The 11,742-nt window shown below is 37.3% G+C and overlaps 1 protein-coding gene across 6 annotated transcripts; it reads left to right on the forward strand.

Annotated features, from left to right (window-relative positions):
- The first annotated feature begins 1,054 nt into the window (after positions 1–1,054).
- LOC103446622 (probable copper-transporting ATPase HMA5) lies at positions 1,055–10,900 on the forward strand. 6 transcript variants are annotated; one of them, XM_070823496.1, is made up of 7 exons: positions 1,055–1,192; positions 4,978–5,315; positions 7,606–9,000; positions 9,107–9,361; positions 9,505–9,627; positions 9,757–10,236; positions 10,322–10,900. In XM_070823496.1, exons 2-7 carry the CDS (start codon positions 5,025–5,027, stop codon positions 10,736–10,738), a joined length of 2,961 nt encoding a protein of 986 aa, XP_070679597.1. In that variant the 5' UTR covers positions 1,055–1,192; positions 4,978–5,024; the 3' UTR covers positions 10,739–10,900. The 6 variants fall into 6 exon arrangements, with proteins under 6 accessions (XP_070679597.1, XP_070679600.1, XP_070679596.1 ...); XM_070823499.1 differs by having other exon boundaries at positions 1,167–1,197; XM_070823498.1 differs by lacking the exon at positions 1,055–1,192 and adding an exon at positions 3,182–4,306.
- Positions 10,901–11,742: the final 842 nt, after the last annotated feature.

Consider the following 11,742-nt stretch of genomic DNA (forward strand, 5'->3'; position numbering starts at 1 on the left):
AATTATAAAAATCATATTTTTTTAGGGACGAGCTGTTACAAAGGCCTCAATAAAAACTGATGTAGAATTATATAATCAGAGGAAGAACACAGTAAGTATAGAACAAAGGGCCTCGAAATATTGATGGAAGTCACTTAATTCCATTGCTCATAATCAAGTATAAATATACAAGATCTGCAAATGTTACAGAGAGTCCTACAGTGACTGTATAACATCTAATACAAGTCCAATCGTGATTACAAAATTTTAAGATAATCAAGCAGTCTACAACTAAGTTGGAGTCGGAGAGGACTCTGTGCTAACAAAAACCTTTCGGAAAATTTCAACCAAACAATTAGCTTAGAACCCCTTTTCTATTCCTAAACAAATTGAACTCAGGAGTCAGCACCACACTCCATAGGATATTATTCCCTGGATTCGTAAGTGTAATAATAAAACAAATAAAAAAAACCCTCATGATTCATACAATATAATATATTTCGGTACATACATTTAGGTTCATTATAATATATTTCGGTACAATCATGTAGTACAAATATTTCGGTACAAAAAAGTCAATTTTATATATTTCTGTACACTTATGTATTTATATATTTTTGTATCACAAATTTCTTTTAATATTTTCGCATTTACGTTCATTTCTAATTAAAAAACACTAAATATGTGCATATTAATAAAATTAAAATTTAATATGGAGGGATTAAAATACACATTAAATAGCAAAAATTGAATGTAAATTTTGATAAAAGTACACTCAAGGGATTAAATTGAATATTTAATCTAGCACCAGGTTTTTTTTTTAAATTTTAATCTTTTGCAAGGATTAATGTTCAAAAACCCCTATAATATATTATATATCAATAAAAAATTATCAATATATTAGAAGAAACATTTTTTCCAACATTCGTGGTTGGTTGTATCGCGTCGTTTTCGGTTATATAGTCTTAGATGAATAGTTTTGTGTAGAAATCATATAACGTTTGTTCTTTTTCTTTTTTTTTTTTTTTTTGTCCAAGTCGTATCCTGAAGTTTTAAAAGTCCATTAATTAGTATGTCAAGATTCACTGCAGCTTTTGTTGCATCTGTCACCCCATTTTGGAGTACGTTCGGTAGTTCTAGTATATATATGGAAGAATACTTGATTATTTTGTACACAATCGAAGAGGTTTGCTTCTGTGGCCATACCTTTCAAGTAAGGTTTTCTCTCGCCTCTCTCTCTCTCTCTCTCTCTCTCTCTCTCTCTCTCTCTCTCTCTCTCTTCATGCACATGCAGTTTCTAGGCTTCTTTTCCTATTTATGGGTTCATTAATATTTTTCTCCCCAAATAATCGATCATATATTCAAAAGCCAGTTGCTTTTCTAATGATATATTCTTTGAAGTATTTTAATTATTACTGTTTCCCTGCATGCACTCCAATTAATCTAATGGCTTATACTCTCTTGTTTAAGTTATGCAAGAAATAACCATTTGATTTCTAGATTTTTCTTTTCATCATCATTTATAACGTGTGGATTTCCTAATCATTTACCTAGCTAATACGTAGAATTATATTCGTTTTCCTGCCTAGCATCATAGCATGAGGATGTTAATTGTATTCATTTTCATTTCTATTTTTGGTCTGATATTTTTTTTTGTTTCTAAACTAAATATAGATGATGACCTAAAACTCACCTTGTATTATACGTGGGAACCAAATTCTAGACATCATATTCCATCTCAACAAAACAAAAGAGAACCAAGGACGGAAATTTGCTTTTTTATCAAAATATATCTTAATACACCCAAGTATTTTCTCAGAATAAATTCCCACAACACTCTTAACATACACCTAATATTTTTAACATACACTCCACAATAATTATTTTACTTATTTTTTCTTCTCTGTGAAAACATAGAAATCGAGTTGAGGAAAAATGAAGTTGTTATCTGCATCTAAAGATACATAAACTTTAAAATAAAATAAAAGATCGTTGCAATGAGACTCAACCTAATTGCTTACAATAGAAAGATTGTAGTTTTGAGAATTAAAAGATGATAAATAAATATGAGACATATAAAGTGATTTGGGTATATTTGAAGAAAAAAATTAAACACCTTATAAGGTCAAAATTGTCATTATCTATTAGTGTATATAGTCATTACTAACAAATTTATTTGTGAAGTATATTTAACAATATGTGGGATATGTTAATATGAAAATTCAATTTTTTTTGTTTGTTGATATGATGTGTGTACCAAAAACAAAAAATTCCTTAAAAAAATGTGTAAAAAAAACATTTATTTCATGATAAGCTCACGTATTGTCGTGGATATTTTCCACCAAATATAACCTAAGAAATAAAAGATTAAGGGTTAGTTTGGGATTGTGGTGGTTTTAAAAAAAAAAACAGTTTATTAAAAAATTTAGAACATTAAATGTGTTTGATAAAAAAAAATATATATATATATATATATATAATATTTTTTAAAACTGCTGCAAATGAAAGTAGAAAAGCATAGAAAAGTAAAAGATCTACCATGCTTCTAAAAAATGTTTTTTTTTTCAAATCATATTAATCAATGCTCATTTAATGAAATTTTCAAACTGCAAGTATACCCCACATGTTTTTACAAAATTACAATTTTTGTCCCCTACATTATTGTCTTTGACAATTATTCTATCACATTAAATACTATATCATTTTTAGTAATTTAATACATTCAAAGCAATTTATATAAAAGTTTATCAAACATTCAGACAACATTTTTTTTTTATTAAAAGCACTTTTAGAAGAAAGAAAAAAAGTTTACTAAACACTCAACAACTTTATTTTACAAGTATTTATACCCACAACATAGTAAAAACAGTTAATCTTTTTGTACAAACAATCTCCCACCGTTGAAACTGACTTTTACTTGCCTTTTTAAAGCACAACAATATTAAACTGGTCCCAATTTGAAACTGACTTTTACTTGCCTTTTTAAGATTCTTAGGGTTTTTCTGCATATATAATTGCCAACAACTTCATCGTCTATCCCATAGCATCGGACCTAGGTTATGACGGGACCCACCACCCTCCACCGCTAATCTTTTTGTACAAACAATCTCCCACCGTTGAATACTCATTACATTCAAAATTAAATGCCAACAAGAATTGGATTCCTTGATTACGAATTTCTGGTGGGGGCATGATCAAGATCAAAAACACATTCATTGGGTTTCTAAGGAAACTCTCGAACTTCGGAAGGCTCGGGGGCTTGGTTTCAGATGCTTTATGGATTTTAATGATGTTCTCCTAGCGAAACAATGTTGGCGTCTAATCCAGGAACTTGAGTCTCTGCGGGCAAGGGTATTGAAAGCTCGTTACTTCCCTCACTGTTCATTTATGGTTGCTAAGCGGGGAGGCTGTGCCTCTTGGGCATGGTTGAGTCTGCTTACGGGAAGAGACATTCTACTTAAAGGCTCCCACTAACAGGTGATGAATGGAAAGATATTTGGATTTGGCGTGATAGATGGTTGCCAGTGCTTCCGGATGGACACCTCATCCCTTCCGGGACAGTGCAGGTTAGCCGTAATACCACTGTGGATTCCCTTATTAACCGGGCCAGTGGGAATTGGGATATTCAGTTCCTTCAACCGTTCATCTCGCTGGAGGAAGTTGATACTATTTTGGAAACTCAAATTGGTGATCCAATGATACGGGATATGCTAGTGTGGCCTCTTGATAAAAAAAGTATTTATTATGTAAAATCAGGTTATCATTTGGTGCACTCTCCGGTCACTCCTAGGATCCCCCGCAGCTCCTCATCAACTGTAACCTACCCGGAGGTATTATGGAAGTTTGTGTGGAAGCTCAAAACTCCCCTAAAAATCAGGTGTTTCTTGTGGAAGACGTTGCATATTGCCCTGCCCACAATGGAAGCTCTCTATCGACGGAAATCGGCAGCTTCACCAATTTGCCCTATATGCCACACTCATGAGGAGTCGATTGAGCACCTATTTCTCCTATGGGTGGAAACATTTGGTTTGGGTGAGCTTTAAACTATAGGGTTAATAGGAGTGAGGTAACATCGTGGAGGAATTGGCTTCTTGCAGTCATTCGGGCCAATGATAAATCGAAGCCTGATTTGGAGAGGGTTTTGTCTCTGATTGCCTTCTCCTGTTGGCATATTTGGAAAGCTCGATGTTGTTTTCTCTTCCAACAGAAACATATCAACCCACTACAGGTGCTGTCAGCAATCTCCACAAGTGTTGGTGTTTTCCTCGAGGCAACAGAGTCTCCCTCTATGAGCGCGGTGCAGCATAGACATGGTGGTGCTGGGCAGGTTAGTTGGATGTCATCGGCTCTTCCCTTTGTAAAAAATAATGTCTATGCGAGTTGGGATGCTTCCACATGATAAGGTTTTGCAGGGGCAATGGTTCGGGATTCTTTTGGCAATTTCATTGCTGCTTGAAGAACCAGGACCAGCGCGCCCTGCGTTGCCGTTGCAGAAGCGTTGGCTCTGAGGCATGGCTGTGAGTTGGGTTTATCTTTGGGTCTGACCCATGTAGTTGTCGAATCTGATTCTAAGGAATCCATTTCTTGTATGCTGGCAAACATATCTGATGGCAGATGGGAGGCTTTTCTAGTTTTAGTGAGGTGTTTGAGGCTTAGGGAAGCCTTTCAAGACTGTCACTGGTCTTGGAAGCCAATATCAGCCAATATGGCGGCTGACATCTTGCACAAGTGAAGATGGTTTAACTTGCCCTGCTTAATTTAGAGTTGGTTGTGCAAGGAGGGACGCTCAGAGCTTTGCTTGCAGTGTTGGGTCTTCTACCCCCTGTACTTCCAGTTTGTTTTTTGGTTGTTTGCCTGGTGGTGGGCTTTCGTTGTAATCTTTGGCTTCTCTTGCCCTGGTTAATATGTTTCCAGTTTACCAAAAAAAATTTTTAAATGCTAACTTCGTGGACACATTACCCTCCAATTTTGAAACTTTCCTCATCTTTTTTTCTTCAGAGACAAAAAGAAGGCTCCAATCATAGCCACCAACAAACCTCACGTTCATGGCGACCAAGTTCTTGGCTCTCTGCATTCGCAACAAGAGCCGGGGAGACCTCTCTCCTCGACCCCACTATCCCTCCATGCCAAAGTACCCCAAAGGTGTGGCGGCTGAGGAGACCAGCCTGGCGGCCAAAGCCGAGGCTAAGGCCCTATTCTCTGTCATGGGCATGACGTGCTCTGCCTGCGCCGGATCAGTCGAGAAGGCGGTCAAGAGGCTCCCTGGGATTCGCGAGGCCGTTGTCGACGTCTTGAACAACCGGGCACAAGTCATGTTCTTTCCCAATTTCATTAGCGTAAGTCGCTTTACCTGTGAAGAGAATCTTTCATTTTGTTTTTGCTCTTCATTGATGCTGGCACGTAGATAAATAAATTAGTGAGCATCACCATTACTTGGGAGTAATAAGCAAAAATATTCCCTAATTATATCCATGTTTATATGTGATGTGTCTTGGATTTGGCCTGTCAAACATGTGATTTACGTCACCTAACACACGCCTCTCGCCTTTTTGCTTTCCCAAATGTACAGAATTGCTTCTGCACTTTTGTACACAAAGAAATTGTCCTCTTAATTTTAGAACTAGGTTAAAAATTGGGATTTTTCTAAGCTTCGATTCAGAGCTAATTTATTCTATCCCTGGAGAAAACATAGTTGTGGCATTTGGATTGAGTTTGCACACTTTATTTCTCTTTCTGTAAACTCTTATTCTAGCATTTAGAATAAGTAAATTTAAAAAGAATCAAGGAACCAAAATGAACAGGAATGTGTTGAATGAAAAATAATTAAAAGCCCTAAGTTTGAGACAGCGTTGTTTAAAGAGTTTGCACACTTGTTTTCTCCTTATGTAAACTCTTATTTATTTCTAGCATTTGAATTGAGTATATTAAAAAAAAATCAAGAAACAAAATTGAACAAGAATGTGTTGAATGAAAAAAAGAATGTGTGAAAATCATTTTCCTAACAAACTTTTCTCTATCCAAGAAAAAAGGTGTACTTGGAGATCTAATCCAATATAAATAATACGGAAATGTTATAAAGAGTTCAAATTCTGTTTGTATATTGTTTCTGCGTTGGTACGTATTGTGTTTATAATAAAGCTATGTTCTTTGTAGATTTGATCAAAAGTCAAGTATCAAGACAAAAAAAAAACATACAATTAGAACATCTTATTTTATTCTTAAACCTCTTAATTCACGGCCTTAGCTGACGCTTAATCATAGTTGCAATCTTTGACTTCGCTTCATAGTTTGTAGAGATTGACAAACCTAATTTTTCTTTATTAAGAAAAAGAAGGCTTATCTTCCACACCAAGTACAAACCAAACTACAGTCTATTAAAATATAAGCAAGCTCTAACCTCTTGCTAGAATTAATATGTATATAAAAACGAAATTAATACTATGCATGACGTCTAACAGTTTGACCAGCATGCCCAACATTTATCTGAATAAACTATTATTTAGGTAAATGATTTTCACACTACAGTTAATTTTTGTCATTTGATTCTTCGTTACTTTTAACTCAACGGCAAGAAAATAGAGAAGACTGTGCAAGCAGAGAACATGGGGTGTGAAAATCAAGTCCCTAATTTTATGCCAAGGTAACGCAGATTTGCACCTTATTTTATTCTTAAACCTCTTAATTCACGGCCTTAGCTGACGCTTAATCATAGTTCCAATCTTTGACTTCGCTTCATAGTTTGTAGAGATTGACAAACCTAATTTTTCTTTATTAAGAAAAAGAAGGCTTATCTTCCACACCAAGTACAAACCAAACTACAGTCTATTAAAATATAAGCAAGCTCTAACCTCTTGCTAGAATTAATATGTATATAAAAACGAAATTAATACTATGCATGACGTCTAACAGTTTGACCAGCATGCCCAACATTTATCTGAATAGACTATTATTAAGTTTAGGTAAATGATTTTCACAATACGGTTAATTTTTGTCATTTGATTCTTCTTTACTTTTAATCCAACGGCAAGAAAATAGAGAAGACTGTGCAAGCAAAGAACATGGGGTGTGAAAATCAAGTCCCTAATTTTAAGCTAAGGTAACGCAGATTTGCACCTTGAGTCAGAAACTGTTCTGGTTGCTTGCCTATATGTCTTCTATTAGCAACAACATTAACCATTTGAAAGAAATAATTAGCATGAACACTTGAGACAGATGACATTTGCAACTATGTGAAAACAACTTTGATCTGTTCATCCAACACCAACAATAAATTACCAAATTTTAAGATCTTTGATTATTAATAACTAAAAAGTACTAATAGAGTTGTGGCTTCTATATTTTAGCTGCTGTCACTTGTGTTCTACAGAAATACCAAGGTTTTACGTAGAAGATTATTACCTAGGAGACATCTCTAGTAGTCTAGTTGAGCTAGCTTTAATTGGGTAGAATCATTTTTTGAAGATTTTCGCAAGGGAAGTTCGATTCCTGACATTTAATCTCTTGATAGAAACTGAATTTTTGGCACTATTGCATATACCTTTCTGTAGTTTGAGAATTTTTCTCTGGCTTCTAGTTTATTTATTAGTAGTTGACCTTTTTTTATAGCTGTTGTCTTACATCTTGTAGGCGGAGAATATTCGTGAGACAATTGAAGATGTTGGATTCCAAGCCACGTTGATTAATGACGAGGGAAATGATAAGTCCATATTGATATGCAGAATTCGGATAAAGGGAATGACTTGCACTTCTTGCTCAACTACTGTTGAATCAGCTTTACAGGCAGTTCATGGTGTACAAAAAGCCCAAGTTGCCTTAGCAACTGAAGAAGCAGATGTCCACTATGATCCAAAGGTTGTGAGCTACAACCAGCTGTTGCAAACCATTGAAGACACTGGATTCGAAGGCATACTTATTACCGCAGGGGAAGACATGAGCCGGATAGAGCTTGAAGTTGATGGTGTAAGGACTGATCGCTCGATGAGAATACTTGGACAGTCTCTTCAAGCACTCCCTGGTGTGCAAACTATAGACTTTGATTCTGAAATCAAGAAAATCGCTGTTTCTTACAAATCAGATATGACAGGGCCAAGAAGTTTCATTAATGTGATTGAAACAACAGGGTCCAGGCGTTTCAAGGCAAAGATTTTTCCAGGAGGTGAAGCAGGAAGCGATAGTCATAGAAAGGAGGAAATTAAGCAGTATTTTAGAGTCTTTCTGTGGAGTTTGGTTTTCACTATTCCGGTGTTTTTAACCTCCATGGTGTTCATGTATATTCCTGGAATTAAGCATGGCCTAGAAACTAAAATAGTGCATAATCTCATGATTGGGGAGCTCATGAGGTGGATTCTGGCCACTCCGGTGCAATTCATTATAGGCCGGAGGTTCTATACTGGGGCATACAAATCACTACGGCATGGTTCTGCGAATATGGACGTGCTGATCGCATTAGGAACAAATGCAGCCTATTTTTATTCAGTCTACTCGGTAGTGAGAGCTGCTACCTCTCCAGATTTTATGGGTACTGATTTCTTCGAGACTAGTGCCATGCTTATTTCATTCATTCTTCTTGGAAAGTACCTAGAGGTATTAGCTAAGGGGAAGACATCAGATGCCATTGCCAAACTGATGGACTTGGCACCTGAAACAGCAACATTATTGGTACTAGACGAAGAAGGAAATGTGATAAATGAAGAGGAAATTGATAGTAGGTTGATACAAAAGAATGATATCCTTAAAATTATTCCTGGGGCGAAAGTAGCTTCAGATGGTTATGTTACATGGGGGCAAAGCCATGTTAATGAGAGTATGATAACGGGCGAAGCACTGCCGGTCGCAAAAAGAAAGGGTGATTCAGTCATTGGAGGTACTTTGAATGAGAATGGTGTCCTACATATCAAGGCAACTAGGGTTGGTGCAGAAAGTTCCCTTTCGCAAATTGTACGGCTTGTTGAGTCAGCTCAGATGGCCAAAGCTCCTGTACAGAAATTTGCTGACCGCATTTCCAAATACTTCGTGCCACTGGTATGAATTATAACATGATTAATTAGTCAAGTTCTTTAAGGATTTGTTTTGGTTCAACTGAAAGGATACCGGAGGCTATTTCTTAAAATGTGGTTTTAATTTGCAGGTGATCCTACTTTCATTCTTGACCTGGCTTTCCTGGTTTTTGTCTGGAAGATACCATGGCTACCCTGAATCTTGGATACCATCTTCCATGGATAGCTTTGAGCTTTCTCTCCAGTTTGGAATCTCTGTCATGGTTATAGCGTGCCCTTGTGCTTTAGGCCTAGCAACTCCCACAGCTGTCATGGTTGGAACTGGAGTAGGCGCATCTCAAGGTGTGTTGATCAAAGGAGGCCAAGCATTAGAAAGTGCACATAAGGTTAGGAAGTGGCATCCTTATAGCAGTTTGATGCTTTCTATAATATCGAAATTGGCAATTTTCTGCATTGGGGCAGTATAAGAGCAATTATTATGCAATTTAATGATCAAGTGTAACTATAGATTTGATTGATGATGTTTTAGGTGAACTGCATTGTGTTCGACAAGACAGGGACTCTCACAATTGGAAAGCCAGTGGTTGTTAACACACGACTCCTGAAAAATATGGTGCTGCGAGAATTCTATGAACTTGTTGCTGCAGCTGAGGTCGGTTTTAACATATAAAACACGTCTGTAGTATTTTTAGAAATTCATGAAGAGTTTTTTTATATGTTCATTATTATCCACAATGATTTGAAGCTTCACTATTTTGTATGATTTATATATATATATCAGGTGAACAGCGAACACCCGTTGGCTAAGGCCATTGTTGAGTACGCCAAAAAGTTCAGAGAAGACGAAGAGAATCCTGCCTGGCCAGAAGCAAAAGACTTTGAATCCATTACTGGTCATGGGGTGAGGGCCATTGTTAGGAACAAGGAAATAATTGTTGGCAACAAGAGTTTGATGGTGGAGCGCAACACTGCGGTTCCAATTGATGCAGAAGAGATACTTGCAGAAGCTGAAGGACTTGCTCAAACTGGGATTTTAATAGCTATAGATGGAAAAGTGGCTGGAGTTCTGTCCATATCTGATCCACTGAAACCAGGTGCTCAAGAAGTAATTTCCATACTCAAGTCTATGAAAATTAGAAGCATAATGGTGACAGGTGACAATTGGGGAACTGCAAATTCTATCGCTAATGAAGTTGGAATTGAGACCGTTATAGCAGAAGCCAAACCCGATCAGAAAGCAGAGAAAGTGAAGGAATTGCAGGTACATATAATGAATGTTAATTTGTTACAAACTACAAGAGTATGTTATTAACTTCATGCACGTTACTAAATTTCAATGTTCACAGGCTTCCGGCAACATCGTGGCAATGGTGGGAGATGGAATCAATGACTCACCAGCACTTGTGGCAGCGGATGTAGGAATGGCAATTGGTGCAGGAACAGACATTGCCATTGAGGCAGCTGACATTGTTCTAATGAAAAGCAACTTGGAGGATGTGATAACTGCGATTCACCTTTCCAGGAAAACTTTCACCCGTATCCGTTTGAACTACATTTGGGCTTTGGGATACAACGTTCTTGGCATTCCAATAGCTGCAGGAGCCCTTTTCCCATATACTGGATTTCGTTTACCACCATGGATTGCTGGAGCTGCAATGGCTGCTTCTTCGGTCAGCGTTGTTTGCTGCTCTCTGCTGCTGAAGAATTATAAAAGGCCAAAGGTTCTGGACAACTTGGAGGTACGCGGAATAAGTATTGAGTGATTGATTAGGAGCCTTTTAATTCTGTTGTGTGTACGCGTGGAGGACTCAAGTTCGAGTAATTTGAGTAGTGGTTTGGCTGCAATAGCAAATATGTAATAATTTAGGTTGTTTACATACGTTCTGTATATATAAGCGTATACGTATGCAAGTTTCGTTAGAACACATGACATGCATTTGTAGTGTTGTTATCGTAATTGATGGATGCTTAAATCATCCATGAAAAAGGAAAATCATCCATCCAGTCTCCATCTGAAAGTGAATTACGTAAATGAAGGGCTCTTCTCTAAGTTTCAAGGGAATCTTCCTTTGTGCTTGGTCTTCTCCTTCTTTCTCCCTAGACCTCCTATTATTCCCCTTTTGTTGTAAGATAGCTGCACTGTTGAGACCTGCAGTTTGCTTCTTCTCGAGACGCTCCTTTCCCAGGGCAGCCTTCCACATGCGCTAATTCTGGTAGCGCACCTCATGACTTTCGCCCGCTGATTGTCTGTGCAGGCTGGGAAGGGAAAGTCAGCATTAAATGCCTGACTTGCTGGGCTTAACATACATTTTGTTGGTACCATATTATATTGGGCCTCGTTACTTGGGCTTCCAAACATTGAGCCCATGATTTATGTAAAAGGAGAGGAGCCCTTAGTCTATAAAAGGGACTCATCACCATCACAATCCTCAGGCCTCACATCCCCAAACAGAGGGCTCACATCCGGCAACCCTCTCACAAACAGAGAAACACTTTCAAACTCTCTCTTTCTCTGGGTGATTCCCCCTCACACTTGTAATCCATACATTCATATAGAGAAATACAATCAACATCAGTGTGGACGTAGCCCAAACATTAGGATGAACCACGATACATCTTGTGTTCTTTACTTTCTTGCAGATTCACGGTCGGATTTACATTGTTCCAAGCCATTCCGGTTTTGTGCATCAACATTTGGCGCCATCTGTGGAAAAAGACACGAAAAGCTATGTTGGTCCTCTCTCAATTTTTCATACCTTCACCGTGA

This window comes from Malus domestica, chromosome 06, assembly GCF_042453785.1.
Source record: "Malus domestica chromosome 06, GDT2T_hap1".
Taxonomy (NCBI): domain Eukaryota; kingdom Viridiplantae; phylum Streptophyta; class Magnoliopsida; order Rosales; family Rosaceae; genus Malus; species Malus domestica.

Excerpts from the sequence above, each read along its gene's own strand:
- LOC103446622 (XM_070823496.1), top strand. The coding sequence starts at position 5,025 with ATGGCGACCAAGTTCTTGGCTCTCTGCATTCGCAACAAGAGCCGGGGA. Across the intron at positions 9,362-9,504 it reads CATTAGAAAGTGCACATAAG|GTGAACTGCATTGTGTTCGA; the intron begins GTTAGGAAGTGG and ends ATGATGTTTTAG. Across the intron at positions 9,628-9,756 it reads AACTTGTTGCTGCAGCTGAG|GTGAACAGCGAACACCCGTT; the intron begins GTCGGTTTTAAC and ends TATATATATCAG.